The sequence below is a fragment of the Symphalangus syndactylus genome, chromosome 9 (assembly GCF_028878055.3).
Source record: "Symphalangus syndactylus isolate Jambi chromosome 9, NHGRI_mSymSyn1-v2.1_pri, whole genome shotgun sequence".
In the NCBI taxonomy this organism is placed as follows: domain Eukaryota; kingdom Metazoa; phylum Chordata; class Mammalia; order Primates; family Hylobatidae; genus Symphalangus; species Symphalangus syndactylus.
In genome coordinates, this window is record NC_072431.2 from 86,478,011 (window position 1) to 86,500,436 (window position 22,426).

General features: G+C 53.0%; 1 protein-coding gene across 9 annotated transcripts; it reads left to right on the forward strand.

Annotated features, from left to right (window-relative positions):
- Window positions 1–11,080: 11,080 nt before the first annotated feature.
- Window positions 11,081–21,344, forward strand: POLM (DNA polymerase mu). 9 transcript variants are annotated; one of them, XM_063609606.1, is made up of 11 exons: window positions 11,094–11,393; window positions 12,735–12,918; window positions 13,669–13,767; window positions 13,887–14,057; window positions 14,817–14,888; window positions 16,997–17,117; window positions 19,063–19,195; window positions 19,364–19,466; window positions 19,572–19,814; window positions 19,889–19,972; window positions 20,221–21,344. In XM_063609606.1, the coding sequence occupies exons 1-11, from the start codon at window positions 11,206–11,208 to the stop codon at window positions 20,305–20,307; spliced, it is 1,485 nt and encodes a 494-aa protein (XP_063465676.1). In that variant the 5' UTR covers window positions 11,094–11,205; the 3' UTR covers window positions 20,308–21,344. The 9 variants fall into 9 exon arrangements, with proteins under 9 accessions (XP_063465672.1, XP_063465676.1, XP_063465671.1 ...); XM_063609603.1 differs by having other exon boundaries at window positions 11,113–11,393; window positions 13,872–14,057; XM_063609601.1 differs by having other exon boundaries at window positions 19,889–21,344.
- Window positions 21,345–22,426: the final 1,082 nt, after the last annotated feature.

Below are 22,426 nucleotides of genomic sequence, written 5' to 3' on the forward strand. Positions count from 1 at the left end.
GGGCACCCCTCCTTTGGTGACCTCCTTGCCCCTGACAATCCCGTTTATAGCTGCAGTCCACACCACTCCCACGGTGCTGGCCTCTCCTGTCAAATTGGATCCTGTGTTAGTCTGTTTTGCATTCCAATAAGGGAATATCTGAGGCTGGGTAATTTATAAAGAAAAGAGGTTTATTTGGCTCATAGTTCCACAGGCTGTACAGGAAGCAAGGAGCCAGTATCTGCTTCTGATGAGGCCTCAGGAAGCTTCCACTTGTGGCAGAAGGTGAACGGGGAGCAGGCACATTACATGGCTAGACAGGAAGCAAGAGAGAGAGGAGGAAGTTCCAGGCTCTTAAACAAACAGATCTGTTTAGAGTGAGAGCTCATTACCCCAGTGGGGAGGGTACTTCATGAGGATCCACCCCTATGACCCACACACCTCTCACCAGGCCCCACTTCCAACACTGGGGATCACATTTCAACATGAGACCTGGAGGGGACAAACAGGCAAACCAGGTCAGATCCTCAACGTCTTCCCTTGATTTCTAGAGAGGTCTCAGGGTCACCTGTTTAGAGCCACACTCCTAAGCCTCCACAAAGGTGGCCCCATCTCAGGATGTGGTAACTCCAGCCTTTCCCCTGCCAGAGTCAATCCTCGCCTCTTTCTCTTTCACAGTCAGAAGCCAGCATTCCTTACCTGGTCTCATCACCGTTCACACTTACCCGAGTCAGTGCAGTAGCCTCTTAGAGGGGCTTCCCTGCCCTGGCCCTGGCCCCTACTGTTAAAGCTGATTGAGGGCTGGGCAAAGTGGCTCATGCCTGTAATCCCAGCACTTTGGGAGGCCAAGACAGGCAGATTGCTTGAGCCTGGGCACCATGGTGAAACCCCATCTCTACAAAAAATACAAAAATTAGCTGGGTGTGGTGGCACACGCCTGTAGTCCTAGCTATATGAGAGACTGTGGTGGGAAGATCACTTGAGCCCAGGAGTTCGAGGCTGCAGTGAGCTGAGATTGCACCACTGCACTCCAACCTGGGTGAAAAAGCCAGACCCTGTCTCAAAAATCAAAAACAAAAACTGAGTGGAATAACACCCGCCTCTGCTCAGAGCCTCCCCATCACAGTCCTTTCAGTGGCTTGTGGGGCACCCCGAGATCTGGCCCCACTTTTCAGCTGCTCAGGCTCCTTGTTCTTCCTTAAATCTGCCAGGTCCAGCCTTGGTCACTGAGGACGTTCTTTCCTGCCTCCATGAAGTCACTGCTCAAATGTCATCTTCTCGGTGAGCCCTGGGCACTCCCTCCCCTTGCCTGACTTTGGATCTACCCATGCACTTGGCCGTTCTCACCATCGTTTCAGTGATCCATGGCTGTGTAACAAACCTCCCCAAAATGGAATGGCTTCAAACAGCACTGAGAGAGCATTCCTCATGATTCTGTGAATTGGCTGCTCCACACGGTGTCAGCTGGGGTCTCCCATGCAATGATGGTCAGCAGAGAGCTGGACTCAGTGCTGGCTGTCACCTGGGCACCTCAGTCCTCTGTCCATGTGGCCTCTCAGCACCCACAGACCAGACCAGCTTTTTCACATGGCAGCAGCTTCCAAGAGGCAGAAGTGGAAGCTGCAAGCCCTTGCAAGGTTAAGCCCACAAGTGCCAAGATGTCATTTCTACTGTATTCTGTTGGTCAAAGCAAGTCCCAGAGCCAGCCCAGAATCAAGGGGAGGCCTAACCCCATCTCTTGCTGGGGGAAGCATCAAAGTCAGTCTGCGGAAGGGTCACAGATGGGAGGGACTCCTGCAGCCATGTCTGCTATGACCAACCACACCCAGAATAGGCCATGTCCTCCCTAGGGAATTGTCTGTCCTGCCCCACAGGAATGTCATGAGGCAGGGGTTTCTTTATGTCTTATCTGCTGTACCTCCTGCACTTAGAAGAAAGCCAGGCACACAACACACCTTTTTGTTTGTTTGTTTGTTCTTGAGACAAAGTCCCACTCTGTCGCCCAGGCTGGAGTGCAGTGGTGTGAACTCGGCTCACTGCAACCCCGCCTCCCGGGCTCAAGCAATTCTCGTGCCTGAGCCTCCCGAGTAGCTGGGATTACAGATATGTACCACTACACCCGGCTAATTTTTGTATTTTTAGTAGAGGTGGGGTTTTGCTATGTTGGCCAGGCTGGTCTCAAACTCCTGGCCTCGTGTAATCAACGCCCTTTGGCCTCCCAAAGTGCTGGGATTACAGGTGTGAGCCACTGTGCCTCAACACACTTTTGTTGGGTGAATGGTTAGGAGGATGGCTCTGTGGTCAAACATCCACTGTTTAAATCACATTTCTGCCTCTTATGAGTGTGACTACTTTGGCAACATTATTTTAGCTCAAAATCTCAGTTTCCCTATCTGTAAGATGGAAAAAAATGACCGTAGTGCCAATTCCATATAACTGGAAAAAGAACAAAAATACAGCATAAAAAATAATTAGCAAGGTCCTTGGCCTATTTCTCGCCCTCCATAAATGTTAGCAGCTGTCACTTCCCATACCTGTCTTCTACCCCAACTTCCAGTCTGGGTTCCACCCCTGACTAGGACTTTGGAGACTCCCTCCATGGCCATACTCCTGGCTTCCACCCCTCCTTCCTCCTTGACCTTCTGTGTACCAGGCAGCACGTCCAGCCTCTCAGGACTCTCCATCCCAAGAACCAGCATCCATGACAGCCATGGGGCTTCCAGCAACTTTCCAGCCCAGGTCTTCTCCTTGGTGCTAATAAATGGAGCTCCCCATGTTTGGATCTGTTTTATTTCAAGAATGACAGTGGCAAATGGGAAAATACTAAATAAATGACATTGGGTCTGTTTATACAGGAATGTAATGACATTATAGTCTTCCCTTAACATAAATAAAATAATTCATGATGGAAACAGTGGACAGTTTTGTCACCTTGTGGTAGAGTTGAGGTCAGCAAACATCCCTCTTCTCGTAAGCCTTCTTAGCCCCCTAGACCCTTCACCATTGCCAGCCATACCTGAACTGCTGGTTGAGCCTGGGCTGGTTAAACAGATGAACCCAAACAGCCTTCATTTTAAGGACACTTCACTCCTCCATAGGGAATTCTGCAGCCAAATCCCCTGGCAGGGAGCTGGGAATTCTTCTCTGGACCTCTGGCCCAGTCTTCCCACTCCGAGTCCTGTCCCAGGCTTCCAACTACCCTCTCCCCACCACCCCCGCCACCACTGGTTCTTATATGGAACCCATCCAGCAAGCGGCAATGCACACACTCCTTAAAAGGCAGTAATGGTTTCTCAAAAATAAAGCGTCTCTTTTTGTTGTATAACCAGCTAGGTCCCAGGCAAGCCACTAGCACATCTACTGTCAAAAATACGAATCCCACAGCTCTGATGGGTCTACACAAATAAAGAAAGGCTGGCCACTTGCCCCAGGTCACAGAGTCCAAAACTGATCCCTGGCAAAGTGGGGCTCAGGCCAGCAGGTTAAATGGTAGCCCCTCCAAATTCATTTCCACCCAGAATGTCAGAATGTGACCTTATTTGGTGTAAGGGTCTTTGCAGGTGTAATTAAGATAAGAATATTGGCCGGGCATGGTGGCTTACGCCTGTAATCCCAGCACTTTGGGAGGCTGAGGTGGGTGGATCACAAGGTCAGGAGTTCAAGACCAGCCTAACTGATATGGTGAAACCCTGTCTCTACTAAAAATACAAAAATTAGCCGGGCGTGGTGGCATGTGCCTGTAGTCCCAGCTACTTGGGAGGCTGAGGCAGGAGAATTGCCTGAACGTGGGAGGCGGAGGTTGCAGTGAGCCAAGATCATGCTGCTGCACTCCAGCCTGAGTGACAGAGCGAAACTCCATCTCAAAAAAAAAAAAAAAAAAAAAAGGAAAAAAAAATAAGAATCTTGAGATGAGATCATCCTGAGTTGGGATGGTCTTTCAGGCAAGGTGGCTCATGCCTGTAATCCCAGCGCTTTGGGAGGCCAAAGTGGGAGAATCATTTGAAGCCAGGAGTTTGAGACCAGCCTGGGCAACATAGTGAGACATCATCTCCACAAAAAATACAAAAATTAACCAGGCATGGTGGCACACGCTTGTAGTCCTAGCTACTCAGGAGGCTGAGGCTGGAGATCACTTGAGCACAGGAGTATGAGGTTGCAGTGAGCTATGATTGTGCCACTGCACTCCAGCCTGGATGACAAAAAAAGAAAAAAAAAAAGCCTAAATCCGATGACCAGTGTCTTAGTGTCTTTATAAGAAAAGGAGAAGACAGCCAGGCATGGTGACTCATGCCTGTAATCCCAGCACTTTGGGAGGCTGAGGCGGGTGGATCACTTGAACCCAGGAGTTTGAGACCAGCCTGGCCAACATGGTGAAAATCTGTCTCTACTAAAAATACAAAAATTAGCCTGGCATGGTGGCAGACAACTGTAATCCCAGCTACTGGTTGGGGCTGAGGCAGGAGAATCGCTTGAGCCTGGGAGGCAGAGGTTGCGGTGAGCCGAGATGGCACCACTGTAATCTAGCCTGGGTGACAGAGTGAGACTCCATCTCAAAAAAAAAAAAAGAGAGAGAGAGAAGGAGAAGACAGATACAGAGCAGGTCCAGAGGGAAGGAGGCCATTGCAGGCGGGGCAGAGGATGGAGTGATGCTGCCACAAGCCAAGGAGCACCAGGAGCATCAGCAGCTTGAAGAGGCGAGGAGGGATTCTCCCCTAGAGCCTTCAAGGGAGGGTGGCCCTGCTGACAGCTGGAGTTTTGACTATAGCTTCCAGAACTGGGAGAGAATAAATTTCTATTGTTTTTACCCATCTAGTTTGTGACAATTTGTTACAGCAGTCATGGGATACGAATATACCAGGTTACTCTTAGCCACAGTAATGTGCAGGAATAGATCAGAGAAGGCCCAGGGCCAGCACTGCTGGGGCCAACAGCCCTCAGGAGCTCAGGGCCAGCAGCATCAGCAGTTTGGCCACACACTCTCCCAAATGCTGCTGGCAAGCAGCCCACGGGAGGGAGGAAACCAGGGCAGCAGGGGCAGGCCCCCAAGCAGGGCCATGTCCTGGTCCACACAGGCCTCTGGACAGAACGCACACGGGTGGAAACAGCACCAAAGGGAGCTTGGAGAGAGGTGCGCCACAGCGGGGGCGAGGCGGGGAGGGGGGTGCAAAGGTCGTGGGCACTGAGGTATCTCCCCGAGGGACGTCTAGAGCTGAAAGTGGGAACAGGAAACAGCAAGATGAGATTCATCTTGGAAAAATGCAAACTCAATCTGGGCAAAAATAATTGAAAACATAAGTAAGGGACGGGCAGGAATAGCCATGGCTAGGTGGGAGCAGGGAGGGAGGTTGCAGCCTCAGGGCAGCGGAAAGGGCCCAGCCTGGCCAAAAGGTGTCCCGCCACAAGGGTAGCTGTGCAGCCTCCTGACTTTCTGGGAGGCAGTGTCAGAGGAGGGAGTAGGAGGCTGGGGACTTGGACTTCTGGGAATCCCTAAGCCAAGTTTATTGGAACAGCTCACCCAAAACAGAGGGCTGAGGTCTCTACTTCCTGACAGCAGCCTGTGGTACCCACCCACCCATCCAGGCCAGGGCCCTGCCCACTGCTGCCCAGGCTTGCTTTCACCTTCCCCTCTCTCACAGCATTCCCTGGGCCTGTACTCCTAGGGGAGGCCTCGGAGCAGGCTGAGCAGGCACCGTGGACGTCTCCAGAGAGAACTCCGGACTCAGAGCCAGGAGGGGAGGCCGGGTGTGTGTCTTGGCTCTGCCGCTCAGACAGAGGCTCCTCGTCCACAAAATGAGAACGAAAACTTATGTTCCTTCCCTCCCTGCCTGCTTCCAAGCAATCCATGCCCTCTGTAGAAATTTTAGAAAAGTACGAACAAAATGAAAAATGTTCAAATCACCCACAATTCCACTAACCACTGCAAACATTTGCTTAGCTTTGTTGCGCCTCTATTTTCCACGTACGATATATATACGTGTGTTTTTACAAAAACAGCCTCACATTATACATACAGCTGTCTGCTTTCATCAGGTAACCATGTCAAATCTTCTCGTGCCACTGAATACGGCCATACAGCACCAGTTTTTTGTTGCTGTTGTTGTTGTTGTTTTCAGATGGAGTCTTGCTCTGTCACCCAGGCTGGAGTGCAATGGCGTGATCTCGGCTCATTGCAAGCTCCACCTCCCGGGTTCAAGCAATCTCCTGCCTCAGTCTCTCGAGTAGCTAGGATTACAGGTACCCATCACCATGGCCGGCTAATTTTTGTATTTTTAGTAGAGATGGGGTTTCTCCATGTTGGCCAGGCTGGTCTCGAACTCCTGACCTCATGTGATCTGCCACCCTGGCCTCCCAAAGTGCTGGGATTACAGGCTGAGCCACTGCGCCCAGCCAGCACCAGTTTTTAAAAGTCAGGCTGATTGCGGTATAGTTACCATACTGTAAAATTCACCCTTTTCAGTTCATAATTCTATGAATTTGACAAACACAGTCTTGTAACCTGTAACTCCCACCACAGTCAAGATAGAGGACATTCCATCACCCCCAAATGCCTTCAAACTCTTTGTGGTCGACTCCTGCTCCCAGCCTTGCCCATCACTGGTCTGTTTGCTATCCTACAGTTTTGCCTTTTCCGAGTTGTCATATAAGTGGGATCAGAGCATATGTGTCTCCTGCCACTTAGCATGAGGCACTGAAGACTCACCCAAGCTGCTGTATTACCGGTTCCTTTCATCACAATGTTCCTTAGCATTCCATGGGATGCACACACCAGTGTGAAGCCGTTCCCTGGGTGAAGAACATCTGGAGTGTTTACAGTTTTGGGTGATTAAGAGTAAAACTTCACAGAATCACTTTTAATAGCTGCATAATATTCCACAGTATGAACACAGCAACATTTATTCCACCAGCTCTTGGTCACTGGATATTCAGGTGGTTCTCAGCTCTTACTTTTATACACGTAAACTTCTTGTCAGGGTCTCCATCTCCCTGAAAGGTCCCCTCCCTCTAGAGCAGTGAGTCTCAACCTTGGCCACACAGTCACTGGGGAGCTTTAAAAATGCCAATGTTGGCTGGGTTTGGTGGCTCACACCTGTAATCCCAGCAATTTGGGAGACTCAGGTGGGAGGACTGCTTGAGGCCAGGAGTTTGAGACCAGCCTGGATAACACAGTGAGACCCCCATCTCTACAAAAAATAACTTAAAAAAATTAGCCAGGTGTGGGGCACATGCCTGTAGTCCCATCCACTCAGGTATCTGAGGTAGAAGTACCACTTGAGCACAAGAGCCAAGAGTGATTGTGCCACTGCACTCCAGCCTAGGTGACAGAGTGAGACCTTGCCTCTAAAAAATTAATAATAATAAAATGCCAATGCCCAAGCCATATCCAGACCAATTAAACTGGATTATTTGGGGAGGGGCCTGGGCATAAGTATTATTTGGAGCTCTTAGGTGTACCCTGCTCCACTGTACTCTGGAGAGGGGATGGTCTGGACCTGTGGGGGGTGGCCACTGCTGCCCCTGTGGCAGTCCCTCTCCCTCCCCAGACCCACTCCTCACTGCCTTCCCACAGTGACCACCACAGACCAGTACAGGGAAACCAGGCCCACTGAAGATGGAAACTCAAAGACAATTTCCAACATGCAGGAGATAAACTAACCATCTCCTTTCAGTGGGATCTCTTCCATAGCTCAAGGGCCACCCTCTGGGAAGGGCAAATCCTTCCAAGTGCCTCTTGGACACACCCAAGTCCTAACCTGCCCTCGTGACTATGCCTCTTGTTTAAGCTGCAAAAGCTACATCCAGTCCTGGGGATATTCTTGGCCCTAGTATGGCTCCCCACTGTGCCCCACTCCCATCTTCCAGTGGGGCACTCTCCCTCACCCCTCCTCCAGCAGGTATACCTCCCACATCCTCAAGCAGAGACCCCCTCCCCAACCATCCTCCAGCAGGGACACCCCCTCGCCATGTTCTCCAGTGGGGACACTGTTGCAGCAGAGAAAGTTTCGTAATTGCAGGGCCAGACAAGCAAGGAGGATGAAAGATAATTCTCAAAACCACCTCCCCCAGAATTCAGAGGCTAGGGTTTTTAAGGGTGCTTCAGCAGGCAGGGGACTAGGGAACTGAGACAACTGATTGGCAGTGGATGAAATCACAGAGGTGTCAAAATTATCTTCAAGCAGCTGAGTCAGTTTCCTGGTGTGGGTCACAGGTCCAGGTGGTGTCTCTTGGTTTGCTAAAATTCTAAATCTAGAAAATATCTCAAAGTTCTTTAGGTTTCGTAATAGTGATTTTTTTTTTTTTTTTTTTTTTTTTTTTTTTTGAGACAGAGTCTTGCTCTGTCTCCCAGGCCGGAGTGCAGTGGTGCAATCTCAGCTCACTGCAAACTCCATCTCCCGGGTTCAAGCGATTCTCCTGCCTCAGCCTCCTGAGTAGCTGGGATTACAGGCATGTGTCACCACTCCCAGATAATTTTTTTGTATTTTTAGGAGATAGAGTTTCACCATGTTGGCCAGGCTGGTCTCGAACTCCTGACCTCCAGTGATCCACCCGCCTTGGCCTCCAAAAGTGCTGGGATTACAGGTGTGAGCCACTGTGCCCGGCTTCTATATGAGCAGCTGGAGAGGTTAAAAATCTTGAGATTTCTGGCTATGTGACTCCAGGGCAGTAAGCATTATAGAAAAGCAAGCTAAGTGAGCAACGGCAGGTAGCGGTTTATGCCCATTCTTTAGCAAAGTTCAGGCCCCACCACAATTCTAACCTTGTCTTATGAATGTGGTTTCAATCTCCAAACAAGGAGGGGGTCAGTTTTTCTTGCCTTTAACTATAAACTAAATTCCTCTCATAGTTATGTTGGCCTCTGCACTACAAGAAGAAGAAGAAAAAAAAGAAATAAGAAAACCAATTTAGCCTGTGAGGTTAGAAGCAAGAGGGAGTCAGTCATGTTAGATTTCTCTCATGACTTACAATTCTGCAAAGGCGGTTTCACCTCCATGGCAGGCCACCTTTCCCTGGGTATACGGCACATCTTCGTCCTGCAAAACAGGCAAGTCCTTCTCTCTCCCCACCTCCTCACCCCTTCTTGCCCCCACTGGCCAATCTTCATGACTCCTTCAGCCCCATGTTGTCCTAGCAGACACTTTGCAGCAACCACTCAGAGGGCCTGGCTGATTTCTAAGCTAGGCGGTTTCTTCCACTGTCATTTGGATGAGATTTCTTGCACAAACATTTTTGCACAGTTGCCCAGTGTTTTAAGTACTCAGGTCTGATAGACTTAAAAACTGCCTCTGCCTTCCCAGGAGAGAACAAGGGCTCCAAGGGGAGCCCAGGTGCTCTGGCCAGACAGAGAACATTAAAAGGAATGGAAATGGTTTTAGACAGCTAGAGGGATCTGCTCAGGGGACATTTGGGCAGAGCCTCCTCCTTGAGAAGGGTAAGAGCCAGATCCACAGATGAAGACCCTTAGAGCCTGCCCATCCCTGTTGGCACAAGGGGAGGATGGGGAGAGAGGGACCATACGCAGGCCTCCTGGCTTCTGTATGTGGGTCCTGAGGCCCAGGAATCTCTACAGCCCTGAAGAGGTAGATGAATTAGGAGGCTGGGAGATGGTGTAGGAGGTCAAGAGGATGCCCAGGCTGAGCCACCTCCCCCACTCCCCTCAGCCCTGTGCTCTGAGTGCAGAGATAGGGAAGAGCCAGCCCACTAAAGATATCAGAGAGGGGCCAAAGAAAAAGGATGGGTGCTCAGGGAGTCTGGGGCTCAAGACTGAGGACGATGGGGCAGTGATGAGGAGAGGCATGAGAAAGGGGGTTGCATCTGATCTGGCGTGTCCCATTGGTTAGGCTGAGCAGTGACACACTACCGTAACAGAGATTACAAATGGAGTATATCTAAACAAGATAGACAGAAGACTTGATATTATCAACACATCAGATTTCCCCAGCTTGATCTATAGATTCAATGCAATCCCAATCTTGGGAAAGGAATTGCTGGATCAATGTGTGTTATTTTGTTTTCATTTTGTTGGATGTGGTTATTGGCTTCCACAGTCCCTCCTACAGATTGCCAATTCCCTCGCACCTTCAACACGTGTGGTCAATTTTTTTGAATGTTTGATAAACCCACAACTGAAGATATTCTCATTTAGGTATTCTGTAACGACTGGACAGGTTGGGCACTCTGGTCATAAATTTACTGACCAGGATTTCTTCTGAGAATCATCTACATGAGTTTCTTCGCTAATTTTTCTATTAAATTATTGTCTTTTTATCTATGGACAATTTGATAAGATTATCATGAGATAATCTTAATTCCAAAATATCTCACACTTTATCCCAGTTTATCTTCTGACTTTAATTTTTAATCAGATTTAAAATTTGTCTGTAGTCCAGTTTATCATTCTTTTCCTTTAGTGTTTCCAAGTTTATTGTGATATTTAGATCATAAAAACATTCACCGACTTTTTTCCAGTACGTTTTTGGTTTCCTTTTTAGATGGAAATGTTTGACCCATCTGGAATTTATTTTGGTGTTAAGGAATGAGGAAGGGCACCAACTTCTATTTTTCCAAATGGCCCGCCAGTTGTCCTAATGCCATTCGACCGAAAAATCTTCCCGCGTGTTTGAAGCGACCGCCCCACCAGCGAATTGGAGACCAGCGTGTCGGTCCTGCGTCCGCCGGCTTCCGTGTGACAGTCCCGAGCGCAGAGGGATCGGGCAGGGCCCGCACGCGTCCGCCCCGAGCCGCCGGCTCAACCCTAGACCCAGCCCCGGCGCCGAGGACGCAGCCCACCCCGCTCCGCCCGGGCCCAGGTCCCAGTCCACCCTCACTAGCCGAAGACGCCCCCTTGACCCCGCCTCCTCCACCCCCTCCAACACCCTTCCCGCCCCGCTCCAGCCCAGCCTCTCCTCCCGGAGGCCAATGGGGCCGAACAGCGCTTTCCGAGATATTAATTTAAATAAAAGGCGGGTCCTCTGCTGTTATCTGCATTGAGGCGGGTCTTCCGGAGCGGCCGGGACACCCAATCCTGTAGGAGCCCGGACCCTCCCCAGCGCTCCGACTGGCCCAAGTAGCGAGTCCCACGGAGAGGCCTCATTTGCATAGGGCGGGGCCACGTCCTCCTCTAGCCTGCGGCCCGCCAGCCCGCTTCCGTCAGCCTCACTGGGGCTTCCTGCCGTCTTGCTTCGCGTTTCCCTCTGCGTTCCCTCCGCGCTGCAGGAGGCTGTGGTCCCAATGCTCCCCAAACGGCGGCGAGAGCGGGTCGGGTCACCTAGCGACGATGCCGCTTCCTCCACGCCGCCCTCGACGTGCTTCCCCGGAGTCGCCATCTACCTGGTCGAGCCTCGCATGGGTCGCAGCCGCCGGGCCTTCCTCACACGCCTGGCGCGCTCCAAAGGCTTCCGCGTCCTTGACGCCTGCAGGTGCGGGGCGGCGCGGCGCGGCGAGGTCTTCCGTGGCGCTTGTGGTTTTGGATTCTAAGTTTGTTGTGGCACTTCGTGGTCTTGTGACCTTTCCCTGAGCCTCCATCTCCTCTTCTGTAAAGGGTGCTATTAATTAGGGCCAGGCGTGTTTTAAAGGATCACTGCGAGAATCAAAACCAGAGGTCAGGGGTAATTAATAAGCAGTAGGCCGGGCGCGGTGGCTCACGCCTGTAATCCCAGCACTTTGGGAGGCCGAGGCGGGCAGATCACGAGGTCAGGAGATCGAGACCACCCTGGCTAACACGGTGAAACCCCGTCTCTACTAAAAATACAAAAAATTAGCCGGGCGTGGTGGCGGGCACCTGTAGTCCCAGCTACTCGGGAGGCTGAGGCAGGAGAATGGCATGAACCTGGGAGGCGGAGCTTGCAGTGAGCGGAGATCGCGCCACTGCACTCCAGCCTGGGCGACAGAGCGAGACTCTGTCTCAAAAAAAAAAAAAAAAAAAAAAAGCAGTCGTATTTGCTAACAGCCCTTCTGCCTGGGCTATGTCCCACCTGTGAGCGAGACTGACTTCTCAAGAGGCCCGGAGCCCGCAGGCTCCTCTGTCCTCAGGCCTGAGTAAATAACACGACTGAGACGCTCCTGTAGGAAGGGAACCAAGAGGAGAAAAAATGGCGGCTACAGAGACAACACCCAGAGTAAGGGAGCTGGGGGTGCCCCCTAGTTTGGAGGTTGAGAGAGCAAACGAACCTGGGGCTAGTATTCCCCCACAGTTGTGTTTGATTTTTTAACATTATCAGGGATCAGTAGTGCGCCAGACCCACTCAGGAGAGGATGATAGCAGCTTAGAGTGTACAAGGCACTATCTTTGTACAACAACCCCACAGGGTAGATATGTTATCTCTGCTTTACAGAAGAGGAAATCAAAGTATAGACACGTGGCTTGCCCAAGAGCCAAACAAGTATGTGGCAGGCAGAGCTGGGGTTCAGACCCAAACAGGCTCCTGCATCTCTGCTGAAACCCTTGCTCTTAGATGAAGACCACCTGGTCCCGACCCTAAGGAATTCCTTTCTTTGAGGTGGAGAGGGAGGGAGAGAGCACAAGACTGGGCTGTGCTTGTGAACATAGCCACGGCAGAGAACTACAGTTCTGAGGGCTGAGTGGTGGAGGTGTTCATCTACCAGGAGGAGGGGCTGGGAAGGCTTTCTGGAGGAGGTGACATTTGCAGGATGAATGGTCACTCACCATGCTGAAGGGACGGCAAGAATGAAGGCTTGGTGCCAACCAGGGAGGGCTCTGGGCCTCACCCTCCTCCTTCTCTCCCAACTCCCTCCGCCAGCTCCGAAGCGACACATGTTGTGATGGAAGAGACCTCAGCAGAGGAGGCCGTCAGCTGGCAGGAGCGCAGGATGGCAGCTGCTCCCCCGGGTTGCACCCCGCCAGCTCTGGTGGACATAAGCTGGTTAACAGAGAGCCTGGGAGCCGGGCAGCCTGTACCTGTGGAGTGCCGGCACCGCCTGGAGGTGAGCTGGGTGGAAGACTAGAGTCAGGGCTACAGTGAAAGCCCTAGTGTACGCCATTGCTCAGCTGGGACAGGTGACATGGCAGCAATGCCTCAATGTCCTTCAGAGGAGGTGGGCAGTGAAGACTCTACCCAGATCACCAGGGGCCCCCTATAAGCCAGTAGAGGAACCACAGCAGGGGCTGAGGGGGCCAGGCCATCTCAGCTTCTGTTCTCACCACTGGTGCAAATTCTGGGGTCCACTTATTTTTACCTTCTTCAGGCCTTTCTTCCTCACCAAGTAGATGACACAGCAACTCCCAGCAGGATGACCCATGGGTTAGCAGGAGCCTGTCCTCAGGATGCTATAAGGCTCCCAGCCTCTGACAGGTGTGGGCTTGGGGCCGGGTTGCCTGCGTTCAAATCCTGGCGCAGCCTGTGAGCCATGGTTGTGGGGCAAGCCCCTAGCCTCCGAGGCCTCAGCATCCCCAGCCCGCTTGGTTGTGAGGATTGGGGTGATGGAGCACATGCATCATGTGCAGCAGCAGCAGAAGTGCCCACAGGGCTGGCAGATGTGATTGCTGCTACCCTGGCATGAGGAGCCCCGTCCACAGCCTGTTCTGCAGGGCAGTGCCTCCCTCAGCCCCACCTCTGTCCCATGAGCTCCAGAGGGCCTGAGTTGGACACCCCAGGAGAAACAAAGCCTGGGTACGGCCTGACTCTCCTGCCAGCCCTGCAGCCTCACAGTGACCTGTTTATTGCCCATCCCCAGGTGGCTGGGCCAAGGAAGGGGCCTCTGAGCCCAGCATGGATGCCTGCCTATGCCTGCCAGCGCCCCACGCCCCTCACGCACCACAACACTGGCCTCTCGGTAAGCTGCTTCTGTGAGCCTTGGCCAGCCCTGGGGGTTGGGGACAAGGGCACAGATGGGTGGTAGCTGGGGGATTGGAGCTGCGCACCCTGCCCCTTACCTAGGGCCCCTCCCTGCAGGAGGCTCTGGAGACACTGGCTGAGGCAGCGGGCTTTGAAGGCAGTGAGGGCCGCCTCCTCACCTTCTGCAGAGCAGCCTCGGTGCTCAAGGCCCTTGCCAGCCCTGTCACAACCCTGAGCCAGCTGCAGGGGCTTCCCCACCTTGGAGAACACTCCTCTAGGGTTGTCCAGGTAGGTGCTTACCATCCTAGCAGGGCGAGTGGGTGGGTAGGGAGGCCTTGGGGCCTGGTGAGACAGCAGAGGGTGCTGTGGGGGTGGGTGAGGACAGACAGTCGTGAGTGCTGACACTGCTCCAAGGCCTCAATAAGCCACCTTCTGTGCTCAGATTCCTCCTGTGCACACCAGCCATTTACCCCTGGGTGGCTTAGAGGACCCTGTGAATGGCGCTGCAAGGGGCCTGGCAGGGCTAGGGGTGACACTGTTGTCATTGTCATTAGTCCCAAACTGCCCTCCACAGTGGAATGAAAGAGAGCACCCTGAGTGTGAGCATCTCTTTTCAGTGCCCCAGTGTGTTTAGTTGTCCTTTAGTGCACTTTCATTGTGAGAATACATAGTGACAGAAGATGCTTTTAAATGAAGTAGTATTGAGTTCACATGTTCTGAAAAGCAATTGTTTATGTATCTTGGGAGTTATTTGACTGAGAGATGATCCACGTTACCTGGCATCTCAGCTGTTGTAACTCCAGGCCCGAAGAAGCTTTGAGGCTGGAGCCCTGGCCTCCCAGCTGTGTGGCAGCAACTTTGGTCACCTCCCTGGGCACAGTCTCCATTTCCAAGTCCTACTGGACCCTGACCCCACAAAGTTGTCTCTGCAGGGTGTTGGAGGGGACTGCCTCAGTTCTTGGGCCCCCAGCCCTGACCCTAACTCCCTGCCCTTCTCTTTCTCCCCACGCCCTCAGGCTTAGAGTTCTGCTTTGTTCCCTCCCCCAGGAGCTGCTAGAGCATGGAGTGTGTGAGGAGGTGGAGAGAGTTCGGCGCTCAGAGAGGTACCAGACCATGAAGGTGCGCAGGGCGGGGCTCAGACCTGCCCCAGGAATGTCCTGCCCTGGGAATGACAACACAGTCCACACCATGCACGGGGAGGCAAGCAGGGGCAGCTGACCCAGCCCAGGGGTCAGAGAAGGTCTTGCTGAGGAAGTAGCAGCTAAGCTGACACCTGATATGCACAAGGCAGCCAAGTGGAGACAGGCAAGGAAGAAGCTTGTTTTGAGGACAGAATTTTCTAGATCACTCAGCACCATCTGGCTTTTGGGGGTTTTTGTTTTTTTTGTTTTTGAGACAGGGTCTCGCTCTGTCGCCCAGGCTGGAGTACAGTGGTGCGATCACAGCTCACGGCAGCCTTGACTTCCTGGGCTCAAACCATTCTCCCACCTCAGTTCTGGAGTAGCTGGGACTACAGGCACGCGCCACCACACCAGGCTAATTTTTAAATCTTTCTCGTAAAGATGGGGTCTTGGTAATGTTGCCTAAGCTGGTCTCAAACCCCTATGCTCAAATGATTCTCCTGCCTTGGCCCCCAAAGTGCTGGGATTATAGGCATGAGCCATTTTGCTTTGCCTCGACTATTTTTGATGGAATATTCTCAAGTAGATTACATGCTGTGGCATCCTAAACAGAGCACTCTGAACCAAATGTACCCTTGGGTGCTGCCACTGAGCGCACTGGGCTTGCCCTTGCCCGCCTTCTGCAGGACCTTATATGTTGTTTTCTCAGTGTCGTCAGCCTGCCTGTTTCCATGGCCACCTTCCCTCTGTTTCTGCTCACTCCTGGTCTGATAGGGAAATGCCATCTGAGCTCTTTTGGATGCCTTGGGTGTGTCTGCTTTGACACCCTTCTGCCAACTGGCTTTGTGGCTGGAGGTGTCACAGCAGTGGCCACATGGATAACTGTCAGTGAAGTGTGGCTTCCTGGGTGGATGTGGCCTTGGGAGGTCACACAGAATGTTGTCAGGATTGACAGGGAGGGCTTTGAAGAGGAGAGACTTGAGCAATGTGTGCAGGGCAAATGGGCTCAAATATGCAGGGAAAGGGGCAAGGGGCACTGGCAGGGACAGGGGACCAGATGAGTGGGGCCACCATGGTGAGTGTGGGAGGGAGGGGCCTGAAGATGATGAAATCCCCTTAAAGTGGAGGGAGGTTAGTGAGTACTTTCACTGTCAGCCTCAGCCCCAGCCCTGAAGGCATCTAGGCTGGCAGAAAATTACATTAGTAATGAGAAGTTTATTAACAATATAATTGGGTTAATCTCATCATTTTTAGTCAGGATCTTTGGGTTACAAGTGACAGTGACCCACCCCACACCGTTGGTTCACAAAATCAAGGAAAGGCGGGCCAGCAGAGCCCAGGATGGGGAGGGCTGTGGCCGGTCTGCAGGAGAACTGGGCTCAGCGACCTGGGTATCACCAGGCCACTCCTCCTCCCCTCTGCCCCTCTGCACTGTGGCTTTGCCCTCTCTTGCGATGCACCAGCTTCCCCCCATCAGTTGGAAATGTGGCTACAAAAGGTGCTCGGCTGCCACAGGATACAGCTTCTGCCACTGTGTGGGCCTGCCCTCAGTCTCAGATCCAGAATTCCTAGGGAGGGACTCTAGTGGCTGACCTGAAGCAGGTGACATGCTTGGGCTGGGGCCCACCCTCTGTGGGGAGATATGTGAGCGCCCCAGCCAGCCCTGCCAGCTCTGCTCCTAAATCCACCCTTTTGATTGTTAACTCCTCATTGTTTTTTGCTGTTTGCTAAGGAGGAGAACCACAGAAATTTGTTCTACCTTCTGTTAGGTGGGAGAGGCATGGTTTTTCCAGTGACTTAGGAGCCCCTCGTGCTGATGTGTTAGGGTGACTGTTTTGGTTATGTTGGAATCACAGGCTAGAGCTGTGTAAGTCCCTTTCATAGAGGAGAGGAGAGGGGTGTGCGTGGGTTTGTTCCCTGAGACGGCAGGCTGGGTAGTCAGGCTCCAGGTTTGAATCCTTGCCCTGCGGTCTAGGGCAGGTTGCGAGTGGGGACGGCGCCTGCCTGGTGCATGGTGCTCCATGGGCCACACTGTCCCAGAGCCGGTGATCATCTGAGTCCAGCCATGAGAGCTCTGCCCAACCGGGCTATGCTCCTTCCCCACAGCTCTTCACCCAGATCTTCGGGGTCGGTGTGAGGACTGCTGACCGGTGGTACCGGGAAGGACTGCGAACCTTGGATGACCTCCGAGAGCAGCCCCAGAAACTAACCCAACAGCAGAAAGCGGGTGAGCCCTCCAGAGAGGCTGGGCCCTGGGCTTCCCTAAACTGCACCCTGGATCCCTCAGCACCAACTCCCTAGAGGGAAGGGAGCAGGCTGGTGCAGAGGGTTTGGCAGCAGCCTTGTGTGGTGGGCTTCCTGGGGTCTCCACCCAGTGCAGTCAGGATCTATCACAGCCCTTTCTCAGTGGACGATGCTGACCACAGCAATTTCCATGATATGCCAGGGGCTTGTGTCCGCCTAGTGGTTAGACTTTGACCAGTGACCGGGGACAGCCTGGGCCTTGGGCACACTGCCCAGTGTGGTGCCTGGTACATGGAGGCCTGCAGAGGTGGCACCGAGCAGGGGAAAGAACATCAGCTTTCGAGTTTGTTAGGCCTGGGTTTGAGTCCTATCTACCATTTGCCAGGTAGGTGACCATTGCCCAAGACGTAACCTCTCTGAGTCTGTTACATTTTCTGTAAAATGGACAAGGAAGGCTGGGCATGGTGACTCACACCTGTAATCCCAGCACTTTGGGAGGTCAAGGTGGGTAGATCGCTTGAGCTCAGCAGTTCAAGACCAGTCTGGGCAACAGGGTGAAACCCCGTCTCTACAAGAAATACAAGAGTTAGCCAGGCGAGATGGTGGATGCCCGTAGTACCAGCTACTCATGAGGCTGAGGAGGTCAAGCCTTGAGGCCAAGGTGGAAGTTGCAATGAGCTGAGATTGAGCCACTGCACTCCAGCGTCAGTGACAGAGCAAGACCCTATCTCAAAAAAAAAAAAAAAAAGTGGGAAGGAATAAATTTGTAAGCTCCCCTGTGAGAGCCGGCAAGTGGCAGGTGTTGAGCAGATCCTCTGTTCTCTCTGCATGGCCTGCCTGGCTACTCTGGCCACACCATCTGGGACCTCCCTTGGGTTGAGGGCTCTGCTGAAGCAATCTCCACAGCCCAGCAGGCACTGCCAGCTCCACTGCCTCTTCGCACATCTTCCCCCGGGCCACTGCCCAGTTCAGCTGACAGGAAGTGAGACCCGCAGAGCTGGTTCCTCTTGATCGCCTCTCCCTACGACAAGAGTAGTCAGGAATGGTTAGCAGCATTTATGGAGAGCTCACTGTGCCCGGTGCTGGTGTTCCTCACATTTAAACCTCTCCTTAGCTGGGTGCAATGACTCACATCTTTATGTAGTCCCAGCACTTTGAGAGGCCGAAGCGGGTGGATCACCTGAGGTTAGGAGTTGAAGACCAGCCTAGCCAACGTGGCGAAACCCTGTCTCTACTAAAAATAAAAAATTAGCTGGCTATGGTGGCAGACACCCGTAATCTCAGCTACTCGGGAGGCTGAGGCAGGAGAATCACTTGAACCTGGGAGGCGGAGGTTGCAGTAAGCTCAGATTGTGCCACTGGCCTCCAGCCTGGGCAACAAGAGCGAGACTCCATCTCAAATAAATAAATAAACCTCTCCTTAACTGGGTGTGGGAGGCTGATAGGTGAGGAAACAGAAGTAGGCCAGAGTGAGGCGTTCGTCGTGGCAAAGCCATCTTCCATCCTTTTACCACCTCTTGGTCCCACTTTATGCATAAGGAAAAACAGGCATCAAAAGAGATAGCCTGTGGCACGACTGTATCAACATCAGTATCCTTATATTTGGTTGCAAAATTATAGTTTTGCAAGGTGTTAACCTTTTGGGGGAGCTGGATAAAAGGCACATGGGATCTCCGTGTGCTATTTATTTTAACTGTGAGTGAATCTACAACTGTCTCAAAAGTTTAATATTTAAAGGGGGAGAGAAGATAGTGTCATGCTTAGATTGGGATCTCATTCTGCTCCCTGCCCTAGCCTCACCTTCCTCGGAGGCCTCTCCCGGTCCTGCAACGATGGGGCCCCAGGGTGACCACCTCATGCTGGTGAGGGATGGGGGCTTGGCGTGTTGGGCAGGCTGGGTGAGTCAGGAGGGCCGGTGCTGCCCCCAGGGCTCCAGCACCACCAGGACCTGAGCACCCCAGTCCTGCGGTCCGATGTAGATGCCCTGCAGCAGGCGGTGGAGGAAGCTGTGGGGCAGGCCCTGCCTGGGGCCACCGTCACGCTGACTGGCGGCTTCCGCAGGTAAGAAGGCCCAACGTGCCCCTCTGGCTTGGCTTCAGACCCCTCCCCAGTGAAGGGACCCGAGTCGGAGACCCTGAAGCGGGCCTTCCCACTCGTTGGAAAGGATGTGGCCTGGGGCTGGATTGAGCGGGCTGTGTCCCTGAGTCAGAGTCAGACTGGCCCCCACAGGGGGAAGTTGCAGGGCCATGACGTGGACTTCCTCATCACCCACCCCAAGGAGGGTCAGGAGGCGGGGCTGCTGCCCAGAGTGATGCGCTGCCTGCAGGACCAGGTGAGGGCCTCCTTGCTCCCCAAGAGCCACCGCTGGCCAATGCCACCGCCTCCTGCTCTCTCCGCACCATGGGGTAGTCTCAGCCACGCCTGCCTCTCCCCACAGGGCCTCATCCTATACCACCAGCACCAGCACAGCCGCTGGGAGTCCCCTACCCGCCTGGCCCAACAGAGCCACATGGACGCTTTTGAGAGAAGTTTCTGCATTTTCCGCCTACCACAACCTCCAGGGGCTGCTGTTGGGGGATCCACGAGGCCCTGCCCATCCTGGAAGGCTGTGAGGGTGGACTTGGTAGTCGCACCCATCAGCCAGTTCCCTTTCGCCCTGCTCGGTTGGACTGGCTCCAAGGTAGGCAGTGTGCCGCTGGGCCGCCTGGGGGTGGGGCTGGGCCAGCCCTGCTGAGGACAATCCCTTCCCTGCAGCTTTTCCAGCGGGAGCTGCGCCGCTTCAGCCGGAAGGAGAAGGGCCTGTGGCTGAACAGCCATGGGCTGTTTGACCCGGAGGAGGTACATTGTTGGGGACTGGGGACAGCAAACAGCACCCATAGTCTGCTCTCTGACCCACAATCTGAAATGGCCCCGGACCCCTCTAGCCTGAAACCCATAGGACCTGAATCTGGGTCTCCACACGCAGTTCCTGGCCCTCAAGAGCACACCCCACCTCAGCTCTGGGCTCTTCCCCTGCCCTCAGTCTTCCTGCAGGGAAGCAGCAGTGGCATGACTCCTAGGTCACGGAAGTCCTGCTTCTGTTGCAGAAGACATTTTTCCATGCGGCTTCAGAGGAAGACATCTTCAGACACCTGGGCCTTGAGTACCTTCCTCCAGAGCAGAGAAATGCCTGAGCCTGCCTGTGTCCCCCACTTCCACTCAGGAAATCGGGCTGCCCCCAACCTGGCCACTGAATGTCTCCAGGCAGATATGCTGCCCCCCCCGACCCCCACCTTCACCCCTCCCTGCCAGGGCCTGGCTCTGCCGGAGGTCAGTTGTGCCTGAAGGATCAGTTGAGCCCCTGCTTGTGTGCTGCAGGGTGTGGTGAGGTGGGAGCCCTTGGTGCCAGCCTCATCGCTGTGTGACCTTGGGTCTGCTCTTAGCCTCCTCATGGCTCACATTCCTGCCCTGGATGGGATGTGAGCGGGGCCCACTTCGTGGAGCCGTGGCGGGGCCTGCAGTCATGAATGGCAAGTGGTCCCTGATGTGCAGTGTCCCATCAGTTGCACTGCAGTTACTATGGCTCCTGCAGGGCACCCTACCCAGAGTGCCCAGAAGAGAACCGTGCATACCTGCGCTGCGTTTGAGAGCCATGAGCTGGAGGCTTGGTTCTTGACAGCAAGGAGCCTACTGTCTGGTGTGCTGTAGGCATCTGGAGAGGGAGAGGGCCTGGGTAGGAGTTAGGAGGAAGATAATTTTCAACTATGGGGATTCAGTACTGCAGCGCCCCAAGCCAGGCTCTGTGCTTCTGCCTTTAAGGCCTGTTCTCAGCACAGTGTCTCAAAAATAGGTCATATCCTGCCACTCCCATTGCAGAGCCCTTTAATGGTTCCAAACCCTAAGTCCACACATAGCTCCTGGCTCTGGCATCTCTCCAGCCCCACTGGCCCCGAGCTGCTTGACTCACCAGCTTCCTATTTGATGCACCCAGGCCCCCTTGTGGCCAACTCCCTCCTCTTTTCACTGAGGCAGAAGCACTGAGGTGGGCTGGACATGGGTGCCCTCCACGTCCCTCATATCCCCAGGCACACTCTGGCCTCAGGTTTTGCCCTGGCCGTGTCATCCACCTGGAGAGGGCCCTCCCTTTCTTCAGGCCTTGAATCAAAAGTCACTTTGTTAGGCGAGGATTTCCCAGACCACTCATCACATTAAAAAATATTTTGAAAATGAACATGCAGTAAAGTTGACTCTTGGGGTGCAGTTTTTGCACATGTAGGGCACACCAGGTCCATCCCCAGAACACTTCCCATGCTGTCCTATTGTGGTCACGTGCTTCTCTACCCTCAGCCACTTAGCGGTGCTACATCCCTATAGTTTTGCTTTCTCTAGAATGTCATGTAAATGGAACCAAACTATATTTAACCATTGGACTGGCCTCTCCCCGCAGCCTAATGCCTTTGACATTCCTGCAGGTTGCTGGGTATGTTGAGTTTGTACTTTATTCCGTGCCATGGGTGTTCTACAGTTCATCCATTCAGGTGTTGAATGTCTGGGTTGTGGCCGGATGCCGTGGCTCATGCCTGTAACCTAGCACTTTGGGAGGCTGAGGCGGGTGGATCACTTGAGGCCAGGAGTTTGAGACCAGCCTGGCCACCATGGCAAAACCCCATTTCTACAAAAAATACAAAAATTTGCTGGGCATGTTGGCTCATACCTGTATTCCCAGCTACACGGGAGGCTGAGGCATAAGAATTGCTTGAACCTGGGATGCCAAGGTTGCAGTGAGCTGAGATTGTGCCACTGCACTCCAGCCTGGGTGACAGAGCAAGTCCGCCTAAAAAGAAAAAAACATCTGGGTTGTTTCCAGGGTTTGGAGATTATGAATCGTACTGCTACAGACATGCATGTACAGGTTTTTGTGTAACACATGGGTCTTCATTTCTCTTGGGTAAATAGGCACAGGATTACTGGGTCATTTGGTAAGTATATGTTTATTTCATAAGAGCCAAGTTGTTGTCCCGAGTGTGTCTGTCATTTTGCAGTCCACCAGCGTTGTAAGCACCCCTGTAAGTTAAACACCACAGTAGGCAGTTGCTCTGTATCCCTGTCAGCACTTGATAGTTTCAGTATTTGTTAACTTTAGCTTTTCTAGTAGTAGGTACATAACAGTAGCTCACTGTAGTTTTATTTTCATTTCCCTAATGCCTGATAACGTTGAACATCTGTTCACTGGCTTCTATGTCCTCACTGGTGAAGTGGCTGTTCAAGTCTCATTTTAAAAATGGAATTGTTGGCCAGGCACGGTGGCTCACA